The sequence below is a fragment of the Globicephala melas genome, chromosome 10, assembly GCF_963455315.2.
Source record: "Globicephala melas chromosome 10, mGloMel1.2, whole genome shotgun sequence".
Classification (NCBI taxonomy): Eukaryota; Metazoa; Chordata; class Mammalia; order Artiodactyla; family Delphinidae; genus Globicephala; species Globicephala melas.
The window spans coordinates 33,332,484-33,349,136 of NC_083323.1; the positions used below are offsets into that span (position 1 = coordinate 33,332,484).

Genomic DNA, 16,653 nt, shown 5'->3' on the forward strand with positions numbered 1-16,653 from the left:
AATGCTTTCTTGCATTAACTCATTGAAGAGCCATCATTAGTTGGCTATTTCTTAGACATTGTTGTAAGGGTTTGGGGTGCAGGCCTTTTCACCTCCTGAAGTTCTTTAGGCCCATAAATACTTCATCCTAAAGCTGAGCCCAGGGAGACTTAGTACATAACAAGGCACGATTTCCAGATTATAGTTGATTTTTGACAAAATATGATTCCACTGGTCTTTTGATCATCCCAGATATTTATATTTTTAAAAAAATGGTAATCTAGATGAATTTGTAATTCATTTACAAATCACAAAATGATGGAGCAGATCACAAAATGTAGAAGAGTGAAATGGAAAATCATTAGGCCTCTACTAATCTTGCTGACTCCACTTTTGCCTTTTTGTAGTCCATAAATCATTATAAACTTCCAGACTTCTAGGTAGTAGATCAAGCAAGGCAATGTCGATATGCCACTCCAGGATTTACTTTGATTTAGCAAGAATTACTGGAAAAATAAAGCAATTATAACTCAAATATATGTGTGGACTCACCCCCAAAACTTTCACTTCCTTTGTCACTTCTCTTTCTTTCACCCAGATTTTCTCCCCATCACTCTTTTCAGTGCACCTACTCTGAGATCAGTATTAGGCCCATACTTCTAGTTTCTTTCATTTTCATTACATTATAATATGAGGAGGTAGATGTTACCTTAATGTTTGCTTTTCTCTTTAATTTTTATTCTTTCTCATCAAAGAAGTATTATTTTCTTACATTATTGTTACCAATGTTTATTTGTTCAGAAATAACTGTGCTTTTCATTTTTACTTACTCTACATCAATATAAACCACTGCATTATCCTTCTGTTAATGTATTAATAGCCTGTGCCAAATTTATTATGAAATTGGAAACAATTTTGGTTCCAAGATTTGAATAGTGAGATTTTATAAAGGCCTGGATTTGACTGATACGATGAAGAAATATTTGCATACAAAATTAATTGTTAATAATTTTGTGCCTCTTTTCTACAGGAGAGAATGTTTAAATTTCACCAAGTGAAACATATTTTTGATACACTAGATAAAATGCGATACCTGCGAAAACGTTCTACGGTCTCATTCTTGGGAGTTCTTGTCATTTTCCTTCTGTTTATGAACTTGTACACTGAAGATAGCTATGTTATGGTAAGTCTTGGAGGTTGATTATTTTTTGTTCAGAATAAAGCCTAAGTTGAACCAGACAGTCCACTTGTAACCTAACTTCAGTCCCAGGCTATTGAAATAGCCTTAGTTTAAGTAAAATTATAACATGTATATTTCCTATCTAGCTGCTTTTTATATTAATTATATATTACCAACATTACAATTGTTTGGGTTTATGTTGCAATGTTTTCTTTAATGCCATATATATATATATAGTGGTTCAAATATGTATCTCTAATTCCAAATAAGTTAGCTATCATCCCTATCTGAATTAATATGCATAAAATCATTGTAATTTATGAGCTTTAATTTGAAATACAGTTGACTGTTTAACAATGTGGGTTTTAAGGGCACTGACCCTCCAGGCACTCAGAAAAATCTGGGTGTAACTTTACAGTCGGCTCTCCATATCCACACTTCTGCATCAGCAATTCAGCCAACCTCAGGTCGTGTAGTGTATTACGTATTTACTGGAAAAAAATCCACTTATAAGTGGAACTGCGCAGTTAAATCCTGTGTTGTTCAAGGGTCTGCTGTAAATAGAATAAACAAAATTTGCTTAAAGGTGTTACTCCTTACTTTCTCTACTTTTCTGTACTATCAAAAATTTTTAAATCTCATTGTCTAATTAGTGATACTAATTGTGCTATTTTGTTAAGAAGGAACATTTTATTACAATGTGTGACATCTCATTTGGATTTGGAATAACACTAAATGACCACCACGTTATACATTTATGGTCGCTGAAAAGTAATATAGATCCTTAAGAACTAAAGATAATATTATGTGAAAGCTATTCAATAGTTTAAAAATGGTAAAATTAGTAGATAATTTATGAATGAATTTTAAGTGAATTATGAAAGTATGCAAAAGAACACATTCTGACTAATTGTGAGAACTCAAATTGTTTCTATTATTCATTTTTGTTATAATTATATAATTTCATGTCTGATGAGAGTAATATGAAAGTAATATGGAGAGTAATTCACTTTTTCTATCTGAATTGAGCTTAAGATATCTGGGAAAATTCTAACCTTTATGCAATTATTCCTGTTCACATATTTCAGAAAATCAAAGCCTTTGGACAGATAGAGGACCTGAAAATACATTCTATCATACAAGCATGCTAAAAGTTTCAATTAATATCTTAGCTAGAGAGAATCTGACAATAACTACAAAGAGCATTTCCTAGTAAAATGTTTTATTAATTGAACATGATTTGGTAACTACCTACTATTTGCCAGATACTATTCTAAATATATCCTATGAGCCAACCACATGATCTAAGTTTGTGCAGATCCTCTTAGGAAGTCTTCTGTAAAGCATCTTGCTTCCGTTAGCATTGTTCTTTGATGGCAAAATTCTGTCAGATTCCTAGATCTTGACTCTGCCTAAGCCTTTACTTTCAAGTATAGCTCTTAATCTTGTGGACTCTTCATTCTATCATCCTTAGTCAATTCATAATACTGAAGTTAGCACAGTTAATAGAATTTGACTAGGCATGATTTAGGTAAACATAGCAAACTGGAGAAACTTACTAATGATATGCATTTTAGATTTTTTTAAACTGGTTATTAGGTTTATGAATTTTAAGGACAGTAGAGCAAGGCCCGGGTGATCCAGCTATTTTTCTTTTTTATATATTTATTTATTTATTTTTGGCTGAGTTGGCTCTTCGTTTCTGTGCGAGGGCTTTCTCTAGTTGCGGCAAGTGGGGGGCCGCTCTTCATCGCGGTGCGCGGGCCTCTCACTATCGCGGCCTCTCTTGTTGCGGAGCACAGGCTCCAGATGCGCAGGCTCAGTAGTTGTGGCTCACGGGCCCAGTTGCTCCGCGGCATGTGGGATCTTCCCAGACCAGGGCTCGAACCCGTGTCCCCTGCATTGGCAAGCAGATTCTCAACCACTGTGCCACCAGGGAAGCCCGATCCAGCTATTTTTTAATTAATAGAATTAAAGATCATAGAGGAGCTCTTGATTCATGATTTAATTTTGTGATAAAAATTTATTTCTTGTATCTGTAGGTACTGGTAGAAGTATATCACATCTTGTAAATCAAAAACATGGTATTGGCAGGATGCTTGTTGTATTCAATAATGATGCATATAAGACACTTTCAAGTGAAATTTCAATATTTAACTTTAAGTAGACAAAAGAGTATTGTATGCAGCAAACGTCCTTATGTCTTTTTGGAATAGAACAGCTTCAAATTCAGTATAAAATGTGTAAGAATTAATAGAGTGTATATCCATAAGAAAGTCAAACACTATTGTTCTCTTTATGCATTTCTATCTAAACATAGGTCCTAGCCACCTAATTAAAAAGTGTGATTTAATGAAGTAGCTCTTACTAAAGAGTACTTTCTCAATGAAAATTTTCTTGCTACATTAGCCATATATCTAGTCAAATTTGCAAATCATCCCAGGTTCAGAGAAGAGATTGTTTGCTTCTTAGCTTTAAAAATTGAAATTATTTTTAAATACTTATATTAAGTTAGAAAAAGTGAGTTAAAAGGGTTTTTAAATACAAGCATACCCCCATATTGACAATTCAATGACAGTATTTTTATTAGTTTAATTTTTCACTGTTTACTAGATGATGTTTTTTACCTAAATTGCATTTTGAGCTAAATTTTATCCCAAGGCTTAATATATATAAATATTTGAAATATTCATTAAATCATTTGTGTAAAATTAAAATTGTTCTTCTAAAAATGTTTAATAACCATGGAAAACTGGCCTCCTACTAGGATATAACGCAGTTTCTTTTTAATACTTCTCCCTTTTCAACCCTTTTATCTGTGCTTGTTCAGTTTTCCTAAAATTATCTGACTTGATTTTCTTTCTTGACTCCAAAATATCACAATGCATGCAATTTTCTAAGCAGAGACATTAACAGGTTGTTCTTCTTCTGTTTTTCTTTCTTTTTTTTTTTTTTTGCGGTACGCGGGCCTCTCACTGTTGTGGCCTCTCCCTTTGCGGAGCACAGGCTCCGGACACGCAGGCTCAGCGGCCATGGCTCACGGGCCTAGCCGCTCCGCGGCATGTGGGATCTTCCCGGACCGGGGCACGAACCTGTGTCCCCTGCATTGGCAGGCGGACTCTCAACCACTGCGCCACCAGGGAAGCCCCTTTTTCTGTTTTTCTTAAATCAGGGGGAAATAATAGTTATAATTCAGAGAAATTAGATAAACAATTACAGTAGTAAGGTCTCTCGAGTTATTTAGCACATCTATTCTACTCTTCTTGCTAGAAAATCTATCAGTGGCCCCCAAATCTGGGCATGTAACAGTTTAGTGTATTGCTTACATGTTAGGGGCATATGTGCCTTTCAGTGGGAAAGAAAGCCAAGTTCAGTGTAAGAGACAAATAGTATTACAAGGCAAACTAAGTAGAAGAGACACTGCACATCCAATCAACTTCGCCTCTCGGCTGTGAGCATCTTCAAAGTAGCCACCAGGGTATATATTTAGTCTGTAGCTAGTCCATTGAATTGCCTTCCTATCCAGAAAATGATTGTCATAAAGTTTTGTCTTATTACTGAGAAATACACTACAGCATAGTAGCTACAGAAAGAAGGTATCCAGGGAGAGCCCGGCTGTTCAGATAGATGCTTCTGGAAAGAAGCCAACAAGACAGACTCAGGTGAAAGTTGCATGATTTATTTATGCTGAAAAGTGTAAAGAAACCTGTTCTTGAGAATTTAATTAAGTGCTTTCATGTAAGTTTCATTTCATTTTATATTCTGTTATGTCCTTGAAACAGGATGAATGTACTCTGTCTTATCACAGAAAAAGTCTGGATTTTTACGTGTTCACGATATAATTCTTAAAGAGATATTCAGTATCCTGTTAGAATGTGATATCACATAAGACCAGAATGGTAAAATCAATTCAGTGTTGTGACTACTGTGATTTTTATAGATATTTCTTCTATACCCTATTGACTGTGTACACCATTACATTACTATTAAAGTAGCTGATGCAGAACTGAGTCTCTGGTTACCTTTTAGAAATCCTAAACTTGTTCATTTTAAAACTTGCGTGATGTTTTTTAGGTTTTCAGAAATACAAAGATGAAAATACTTACGTGCAATGAATTTAAAATAATCAGAATTCAATGGATATTCAATGAGTACATTTATAAGAAAACTAGCCTCCGAAGTTTAATATCATGTATTTTGAAACTCTATAATTTTACAGATGGCAAATACATTATAAATCAGACTAAAGTATTTTTTCTTTGTCTAAATCATCAAGTCAATTTAAAATATAGAAATACAGTATTAAAGAGCAACTATAGGGTCATAAACATAATTGAATATACAGAAGAGATATTCAGAATGAATCTTCATTTATCATGGACCAGGTTGATAGCTCTTCCCAGTCAGGGTTCACTACTCTCAATTTTTATTCTAAGACAATTTCAGCCCTGCCATAGATTTAAAAGTTTGAGGTAGTCAACTTTTCCATTTATATTTAAATTTGACACAAAGTAGTGAATGTTCTAGTTGAGGTAAAGTTTGTATTTGAATCCTTTCTAATATTTTAGAACAACGTTTAATTGATTAAAGTTTTATTGACCACAGCCAAAAACATGAGGACCAAGTTTATTTAATGCATTCACTTTCTCTGTAGTTTTAATGGCATGCCCATGCCTGACCTGCCATTCTTATACTGAATAGTAGAAATATCCACATAACTCACACAGCACAATAGACACTTTGCCAAAAAAGAAACATTTCTTCCTAATTAGTTGCCCTAATATTCTACCAGTGGCACTAAACCATATACAAAAGCCAAGCAAGTCATTTTGCTAGTAATGTATAACCAATAGAGGCTTGATCAATGGTGATTAGATAATCAAAATCTACAACTGAACTTATATTAAAGAGAGATAAAACAAAGCAATTACTGATTGACAGGATATTTTTAAAGCTGAATATGAACGTTTTCTTGAATATAAACCATCCTGAAGATTGAATGACATAATTTCAGTATCAGATCGATAATGAGGGTCTTAAATAAAAAAGGACCAAACTTCACCTCTGTCGGAATACTCCCCCTCCCCCTCTACACCCACAAGAAAACATCATGGAAAAGACTAGTATAAGGTCTAAAGACATTTCCTTGAAGACTTTGTACAAATGTATCCTAATTGAGTTATCTTGAAGACATTTGAAAAAAATACTACCATGTCACAAGGACCATGTCTGTCCATTCTCAACAGCCTTCAATTATAGTGGCCACATAAGTGACTGACTAAAATTTTTTGATTAATAATTTATCCAGACTCCAACTGTTATGTTCACTGCTGCATCCTCCTAATCATTCCTAAAATTTCAAAATCATAGAAATAATGTGTGGTCTTTTATTTGAAAGGGCTTGAAGAAGAGTAAATAGTTTAATATGACTGAAATATGGGGAATCTAGTGAAAATTAGCTTTACATGAAACTGTAAAAGAGATTACTGTCAAGTTTTAAGATCCTTAAATTATTGTAAAGAATTTGAATTTTAACATGAAGGCAGTGAGAGTTTCAAATAGAGATTTTTTTTTATTATTATCAAGAGAATGTTTTATTATTATCAAGAGAATGCCACTATTGATGTATGCTGTAGAAAAAGCAATTGTAAGCACAGTATAAAAAGTGGAATATAACTGGAACAGAGACTCTAGGTAGGAATTCGGGGTAAAGATAATTATCTACAGCTTGTGGTGCCAGTAACTGAGATTTATATAATACCCATATTATGTATCAGACCCATATATTTATTGTGTAAGGAGAAAGTTTATTTAATCCATGACCATCTGTTATTTGTTTTCTCTGCCTTCTTCTTGGCATTCAGGAAGGAGACAAACAACTTGTAAGGGAAACATCTACACATCAACTGAATCCAGAACGCTATGTGCATACTTTCAAAGATTTATCTAATTTTTCAGGAGCCATCAATGTCACCTATCGCTTCTTAGCTGTCATGCCTTTACAAAGAAAGCGTAAGTATCCTTAGACTTTTAAAATCAAGAACAATAAAATATTTTGTTTTAAAATGATAACTTTCTTCATTTGTATAACAATAAAAGTTTATGGGTTTTACTAATATAAAATATTCTTTGGGAAATAGTTCAGTGTTTCTTCACAAATTGCAATTATTCACCGATCCAATTCCATTAATAACAACAAAAAATTAAATGCCTAATTGTGACATGAACTTTTTAACAGTTTGCTATAGTACCATGTAGAGAGACTAGGAAAAATCAATTAACTTAACATTTTTAAAGTTAGCTTTTAAAAATAATTATGCCCGGGCTTCCCTGGTGGCGCAGTGGTTGAGAGTCCACCTGCTGATGCAGGGGACACGGGTTCGTGCCCCGGTCTGGGAAGATCCCACATGCCGCGGAGCGGCTAGGCCCGTTAGCCATGGCCGCTGAGCCTGCACGTCCGGAGCCTGTGCTCTGCAACGGGAGAGGCCACAACAGTGAGAGGCCCGCGTACCGCAAAAAAAAAAAATTATTCCCATAGTAATACAGTTTCAAACATTGGTTTGGTTTTTATTACATGCCACCAGCTTGAAGTAGTGAAAGTCATTATATTTGTTTCCTAAGATACCATAACAAATATCACAAACTAGTGGTTTAAAACAACAGAAATTTATTCTCTCATGTTTCTGGAAGCCAGAAGTCTGAAACCAAGGTGCTGGCAGCACCACATTCCGTGTAGGGGGGAATCCTTCCTTGCCTCTTTCAGTTTCTGGTCGCTCTTGGCATTCCTTAGTTTGTGGCAACAAAACTGCAATCACTGCCACTATTTTCACATGGCCTTCGTCCCGTTGTCTCTCTTGTCTCTCTGTGTCCTCTCCTATTTTTATAAGGACACTAGTCATTGAATTTAGGGCCTAATCTGAATCCGATACGATTTCATCTCAAGATCCTCAACTAATTACATCTTCAAAGACTATTTCCAAATAAGGTCACAGTCTGAAGTTCCAGGTAGACATGAAATTTTGGAGGAAACTATTCAATCCAGTATAGACACTTTGGATCCAAGAAGTAACATACTACATTTCATGGATTTCAAGACATTATAGATTACAGAAAGTATCATGATCTAATTGATGTACCACTAAGAAAATATAAGCATTATCAGTTTTAAGTTGTAAGATGCCATCAGTTGTGATATACAACCTGATTTTAAAATATTTCTGTGTGAAAAATATGAGTTTTAGAATAAGTGATACACCATGATATCATGAACTTCTTAGTAGATCGTGTGGAGACCACAAAAATTGAGTTCCCTGTTAAGAAGTGTTTATGCAAATGAGTTTGTGATCACCAGGTTGAGGAAATTGTAACAATTCAGCTTTCTTTAGATCTTTCTTTCTTCCATTTCAAATATCTACTGCTGTTACACACTACTTACTAGGTACTACACCTTGCACGAGTTTCCTCATCTCACTGTGACTTAGTTTCCTTATCTATAAAACAGGAATGTTGATAAGTGCAAAGCTATCTCAAAAGACTGTTTTGAATATTCAAGATGCATATTACATGTAAAATACTCAGACTTCTGCCTTTTATGTAGAAAGTATTCTATAAGTATTGGCTGTTATTGAGTATTAATGAGGGCTGGTGTCTTGAGTTAAATTGTAACAGATAACATGTTAGCTTTTCAGTAGAAGACAGGATCGTAAGCCCAGGTATTTCAATGAAACATGTAAATTTCCACCTCTCTAATAGACTAGTAAAAAAGATTTTTCTTGGAAGGGGCTTTTTCAGTATCGCGCAAATCAAATCATGTAGGTGTCTGTCTTGAAACAGTGATCTTGGTGAATATAAACATTTCCCTATTTTCCAAATGGTGGCTCTGAAATTTTATTCAGTTCTGAGTCATGGTGAGAATGAGAGCTTTAAAAAGTGAAAACATTTTAATTAGAAGACATCTAACGCTTCTCAGAGGTGAACTGCCATTTCACAGGGTTTTATTTTATTCTCTAAAAATATCTAATTTCTAATTTTAGGTTTCAAATATCTGAATAAAAATTTCACCAGACAAAATTACTACAAAATGTGTTTTACAATAAAGAAATCAGTTGAAATATCTGTTAAGGTCTTTGTTAAGGTCTTTGGTCCATTAACAGATATTTTATCAAAGAATATACACAGATGTCAGAAAAACATATTCAAAAATGTTCTACATCATGTATCATCAGGGAAGTACAAATTAAAACAATCAGATAGCACTAAACACCTTTTAGAATGAACAAAGTGCAAAACATTGATAACACCAAATGCTAGCAAGGATGTGGAGCAACATGAAATCTCCCCTGTTGTTGGTGGGAATGCAAAATGGTACAGCCCCTTTGGAAGAGAGTTTGGCAGTTTCTTCCAAAACTAGACATACCCTTATGACATGATCTAGCAAGCACATCCCTTGTTATTTACCCAAAGGAGTTGAAAACTTATGTCACACAAAAACCTGCACATGGATGTTTATAGCAGTTTTATTCACAATTGTAAAAACTTGGAAGCAGCCAAGATGTCCTTCAGTAGATAAATGGATAAGAAAGCTGTGGTACATCCAGACAATGTCTGGTAGGAGCACAACCACGCCTGATGGTTCAGTCTTATAGTTGATGACAAAACCCATTAAAACCGAGATGGAAAATCTAGACACCTATAGTTACAGGATGAGAGTGAACCTGGTGAGTTCTATAGTAAATTGGAGAAAACATGGCCTGTCTTGAGGATATAACTTTACCTGGCCCAAGATAAATGTTGCTTTCTATATTGAAGACACAGTGTTACCAGATATTTTGAATTTTTAGTAAAAGTTGGCCTTAAGGATTATTTTTTAAAATATCCTAAAGCTTTAAGTGTTGGCAGCTAAAAAAAAAAGAAATCAGTAATATTTATGTCTTAGAACAATACATCATACGTTTAAGCAATAATGCAGGTTTTCAAAAATAGCTTATGATATTGTTTTCATTCTAATTAACATACTAGATAAATTTCAAAATAAAATTGTGAAGTCCAGTTATGAATTATTCTGGTACAAGATAATCACAGTGATTAAAGAAAGATGCAAATATATGGCATGTTTTCTATGAAAAACTTAAAGGTGATTAAAAGAATGAGTGACCCTTAATTTTCTTTTTCATCATTTGAAACTAGTTTGTCATTCTTAACTGGATGAATTCCTATCTCATTTTGCAGGTTTTTTTTTTTTTGAAAAAAAACAGTGTCAATGTTATTTAAATATCTATCTTCTCTAATGGGCATATATAAGAATATTAAGCTGCAGAACACTTTAAACCATATATCTTATTTCATAAACAAATGTTTAAGCAATAGAGCTCATACATCATTGTGCTTAAGGTGCAGTTTTTCCATGGAAAATATCAATTATATATAAAGTACTATAACCTTTATATATTTAGCATAAGTCTTTAATGACAAAATGTTCTATATATAATCATTCACTTAGATTTACTTAATAGAGTAGCAGGCTTAAAGAGAAAAGAACTTTTATCTTTTTTTATGTTATTCAAAACCTAATTTCAGGGCTTCCCTGGTGGCGCAGTGGTTGAGAGTCCGCCTGCTGATGCAGGGGACACGGGTTCGTGCCCCGGTCCGGGAAGATCCCACATGCCGTGGAGCGGCTGTGCCCGTGAGCCATGGCCGCTGGGCCTGCGCGTCTGGAGCCTGTGCTCCGCAACGGGAGAGACTACAGCAGTGAAAGGCGCGCATACCGCAAAAAAAAAAAAAAAAAAAAACACCTAATTTCACATTTAATTTGTCTTCCTTCTGAATTCTTTTGTTCAGGGTTTCTTACAATTGGACTTTCATCAGTGAGACGAAAAAAAGGAAATTATTTACTTGAGACAATCAAGTCAATTTTTGAGCAATCCAGCTACGAAGAGTTGAAGGAAATTTCAGTGGTGGTTCATCTAGCTGACTTTAATTCATCCTGGCGTGAGGTCATGTTACAGGATATTACACAGAAATTTGCCCACCATATTATTGCAGGAAGATTAATGGTTATACATGCTCCAGAGGAATATTACCCAATCCTGAGTGGCCTTAAAAGAAATTACAATGATCCAGAAGACAGAGTGAGATTTCGTTCCAAGCAAAATGTAGATTATGCTTTTTTGCTTAATTTTTGTGCCAATATTTCAGACTATTATGTAATGCTTGAAGATGATGTTCACTGTTCAAAAAATTTCTTTACTGCCATCAAGAAAGTCATTACATCCCTAGTAGGAACTTACTGGGTAACCCTTGAATTCTCTAAGCTTGGCTATATTGGAAAACTTTATCATTCTCATGATCTCCCACGTTTGGCACACTTTTTATTAATGTTTTATCAAGAAATGCCTTGTGATTGGCTACTAACTCATTTCCGCGGTCTATTGGCTCAGAAAAATGTGATTCGTTTTAAACCATCTCTCTTTCAGCACATGGGTTATTACTCATCATATAAAGGAACCGAGAATAAGCTGAAGGATGATGATTTTGAAGAGGAGCCATTTGATATCCCAGATAACCCTCCTGCAAGTCTATATACCAACATGAGTGTTTTTGAAAATTATGATGCAAGCAAGGCTTATAGTAGTGTTGATGAATACTTTTGGGGAAAATCACCGTCAACAGGAGATGTCTTTGTAATTATATTTGAAAATCCAATTGTAATCAAAAGAATTAAAGTGAATACTGGAACAGAAGATCGACAAAATGACATTTTGCATCATGGAGCCCTAGATGTTGGGGGAGATATTAGATATTTTAAACAAAATAGACAATGTGTTACTTACATAAGACTAGGGGAATTCAAAAATGGAAACTTTGAAGTATCTGATGTAAATCAAAAAATTCCATTTGATATACATTGTATGAGGATATATGTTACCAAAACACAAAAGGAATGGCTGATTATTAGGAGTATTAGCATATGGACTTCTTAGCCAATTAAATCAATATGTCCAGTTACTGAAGCAGGTCTTCCTGTTTCCTTTTTGGCTACCTTCCTCTTTTGCTCCCTTTATCCTCTGGAGGGAAAACAATGGATCAGATGTTCAAAAACTAATTTTGGCAGTTTTGATTTACACATAGTCAGCATACTTTTACTCTAATACACACATTTAACTTCTGAAGTTGAGTATCAGTTCACAGTTAATGCTACTTTTGTTTATATTTTAATGTTATCATATTACTTTCAAAATTTCATCTGAATGTCAAAAAGTGACATGAAGGATTTCAAATGAGAAAACGTAGTTTGTTGGATGGTGAATCTTGAAAACTAGTTGCCACTGTATGCACTTAGTTAAGAAGTGACTTCATTATATCATCAGATAATTTTATTAAGCATCTCTGTGACTATGCAGTTGGTTAGAATGATAATTTTTTTTTCTTGTAAACTTAGGTTTCCATAGACTTCTGTACATCTACAATGAATACCTCCTTATAGAAGTGATGTCTTTACAACAGAATTTTGTGTGTAGGTGGGGTGATGGAAAGAAAAAAAAAAGACTTAAAAAATATCTTCCCCTGACTATATAAAAGGGGACATTGTTCAATGTATAAAAACTTGAACACCTATTGTCAATAAATTTTCTGTGGGAAGCAGTCTTTTTCTAGTTTCCCTTTTGCAAAGAAGAAGTTATGCTCAATATTTTCAGGTTCCATTGGGTACCTGCATTTAATAGAAGAAATTAAAGAAGGCTTATAGTTATTCCATTCTTAATGAACATTTTCAGTATATGCAGAAAATTTTTGAAATTGATTTTATATGTTTTGTATTAAAATTCATATGATTGAAACCATTGTGATTTATCATATACTTTTTTGGAGTTCAAATGGACATCTTATGAAGGACAGAAGTAAGAAACAGAAATCAGTCACTTCTACACACAGAACTAGTTGACAGCAAAGCTGGAATGAGAGATCGGATGTTCTGATATCCAGACAATGTTCTTTCCCTTATGTAGAGATTAGTCTTCACATAATTTATGCTTTTGGTTCTCTGGTACGTGAGTCTCAGGTAATAAGTTATTCTATCGGAAATAGCTTGTATAATTCTTCTGTAAGTCATGTTATCATTCTGTAAAATAATCCTAAAGTGTGCTAAATGATGCTCTTGTGGTATATGCACCCAAATGGTAAGCAAACTTGTCAAAATTTTACCGTGAGGGACTTGACAATAGTATCCATACCATGGGTCCATTAAAGCAATTCAGGACACCTTAGTGCATCCTAAAATCATTGTTTTTTCAGAATGTCCTGAGCTTGTCTCATCCTTTTATTTTTTGACAAACAGCAAAGGTGAAGGGGTTTATTATGAAGAGAAATAAAGAGTACTTCATGGATGTTTATGGAAAGACTCAAATATACTATTATATAGACAAATATATACATATATATATACAGAGAGAGAGAGAGAGCGCGCACAAGAGAGAGAGATATTAGACTTGGGATAATGAGAAGGAATAGGAATTCCTCTTGTTCTTGCTTCCACCCTGAAACAAAATCCTTAGGACTCACTGGTATGATACAGTCCAAAAAAAGAATGGAAAGTATTTTATTAATTCTATTCAAATCAATTAAATTAGAAACTCAGACTTAAAAATTGGGAAATATTTTCTTTTATTGATACAATAGCTACTGTGTATTTTCTTTGCACCCAGTTGCTATAGTGTTAGAGAAAACAATGAACCTATAAGTATTAATATTCTGTGGCACATCTAAGTCTTAAAGTCCAAAGAAAAGATGAATACTGCCACTAAACTAAACTAATGGTAATAACTTTTGCTTTCATTTGGAGGATGCTTGCCAGACACTTAAAAATATTCTGTTTTGGGCTTCCCTGGTGGTGCAGTGGTTGAGAGTCTGCCTGCTGATGCAGGGGACACGGGTTCGTGCCCCGGTCCGGGAAGATCCCACATGCCGCGGAGTGGCTAGGCCCGTGAGCCATGGCCACTGAGCCTGTGTGTCCGGAGCCTGTGCTCCGCAACGGGAGAGGCCACAACAGTGAGAGGCCCGCGTACCGCAAAAAAAATATTCTGTTTTCTTGGCTTTTCTCACCCTCTTTTATTAACTGGCTAATCATATATATAGTATTCTATGCATACCTCAGAAATCAGAAAAAACTTTTCTGCACTTTCAATGATAAAAGGTACACAATAAAGACATATAATACCAAGACCTAGGTAGACTCCATGAGGTGAGTTGTAAGCTTTTACATATTCTTCTGGGAACGTTTTCATAGACCAGCCATTGACATCGACTTCTGGAAAATGCTTCAAGAAAGATTACTTAAGATAACAGTGAAATTGGATGTTTGCTGGAGAATTGCAAATGCTAATGTGAACCAAAGGGATCACATTTCATCTTAAATTTGATCTTTTCATTACTAAAACTGGGTTTGAGCTGATCAATCAACTAAGACTGTCTCTATGTTTTCTTTACAGGTTGACTGTGGGTCAACTTTCTAAGAAAAGACTTTGACAAAGAAAGCTTCTCCATTATGGATCAGGGGGACAAATAACCTTTCTCTTTAAAAAAAAACCTGACCAAACATTCTTTATCTTTACATGGTTCAATGCTGTATATCCTATATTTTAAAATTCTGAATAAGGCTCTAATAATCTTGTCTCAGAAACACAAAGCAAAAAAGACAGGTTTAATTATATTCTGTTATTAAGAATTATGTGAGATCTCTGTCTTTGCAATAATTTAAAAAATACATATATTAAATTCTTTGTTACGAGTACCCATTGAAAAAGACTGGAATGTGACATGAATAGCTGAGTTATTTAATTTCTATGAAAATAAGACGCTGACAGATTTCAAGCACAAAATATGGTATGACCGTAAATAACTTCTCTATTTTTATACTTTAAACTGACTGAAAGATTACTTACACTTAAAATTCTTCTTAAGGGAGCCTTTTCAGCATTTATGGACATCAAAGAAAAGCATCTTGGAAAAGCACAATACAAATTTGGAAAATAAACATTTTCGGAAAATACACATTTTAGCGGCAATAACAAGTGTGGATATAAAACAAGTACATAAAACTTGTTAATGCAAGCACTTTTACATTCTCATTGAAACACTATAACCTTGTGCAATTTATAAAGTATTTTCCAGTTATAAAAATATAATCTAGAAACCAATGTGTCATTTAGAACTATTTCTGTCATACAGCTACACTCATGACATTGGAACATTCCATTTCTTACTGAGCCAGTATTCTTGGGGAATTTTTATAAAGCTATCATAGAAAAACTGGCTGTACAATAATGGTGTATAAATGAAACAAACATATATGAAATATATGATATGGCAGAGAAAGCACTTGCTCTTCTAGATGTCCGTATGGCACATTTCACTCAATATTTGCCAGTTTGCAGCATGTCCTTTAGAACATTGCTCCCAGGATTAACACTGAAAACACTGCTCTCAATCTCCTCTAGCAGTTGAAGATGAAAATGTAATTCTCTTCTTTGGCCTCGTCAATATATCCATTAACGCAACACATTTTTTATCACCATACTACTGACTAATAGAGCCCACACTCAAACTTTATATTACATGATCTACTGATAAAACATGATTTGCCATTTTGTACATGTTCAATTGATTCTTTGAAGATTTCTTCTAAAGTTTAATATTAATTTCAAAAGAATTTCATTTTGTTTCTTCTGACCCACGATCCCACACTTTCCAGTTCTTGATTCTGTCATTCAGTGTCTTAACATAGCCTCCCAAATTTGTGTTACCATAATTTAATATGTATGTCTTTTGTCTTCATAGGAGATACAATGGAAGAGTCATGCAGACCTGAGTTTGAAACCCAGATCTACAGTAACTAGTCTCTAGATGTGACAAAAGTTATTTAATCTCTTTGAAACTCAGTTCACTTATCTGTGAAATTGGAATCATTTTACCTTGAAGGATGTTAGAGCTGGAAATCAGATAACATAAACTCATCAAGAAACTTAATGTTTCCTTTTTAGCCATGCTATACATATGTAAAAGGATATGGCCCTTCAAAACACTACCAGAGACCTTCATCCTGATCAATAGGAATCATAAACTTGACTACACATTAAATATGTTATCCACCCTCCTTTTTATATTATGACCAAAAGAATGTCATGTAGAATTATGTAAATGCCTTCCTAAAATCAAGATATATTTCTGTCATTCTAATCTATTACTTTAGAAATCTTATTCAAAATTTGTAACATTTGTTCCTAATGTTCCCACTGTAAATATTAATGACCATTTTTTTAAGAAATCTAAATTCATTTACTTTGGAAAATAAAGAAAAAGAAAGGCTTTTTGTAATTTCTAAAATTTTACTTAGAATCTTTATTAAGCTCATAGAGCTGTGGTTTTCAAAAGAAATTTTTTTAATGTTGACTTCCTGTTCTCTGGTATCTTTCCCATTACTGGCAAAAGTGACCAGTGCAATG

The 16,653-nt window shown here is 34.1% G+C and overlaps 1 protein-coding gene across 4 annotated transcripts in view; it reads left to right on the plus strand.

Moving 5' to 3' along the window:
* MGAT4C (MGAT4 family member C) overlaps positions 1–12,933 on the plus strand; it is a 611,229-nt gene extending 598,296 nt beyond the window's left edge. For all 4 annotated transcript variants that reach the window (XM_060305864.1, XM_060305862.1, XM_060305865.1 and 1 more), the window contains 3 exons: positions 1,010–1,162; positions 7,024–7,171; positions 10,997–12,933. In XM_060305864.1, coding sequence (XP_060161847.1) covers positions 1,016–1,162; positions 7,024–7,171; positions 10,997–12,138 — 1,437 coding nt within the window. In that variant the 5' untranslated portion in view covers positions 1,010–1,015 and the 3' untranslated portion in view covers positions 12,139–12,933. The remainder of the gene's footprint in view (positions 1–1,009; positions 1,163–7,023; positions 7,172–10,996) is intronic.
* The last annotated feature ends 3,720 nt before the right edge of the window (positions 12,934–16,653 follow it).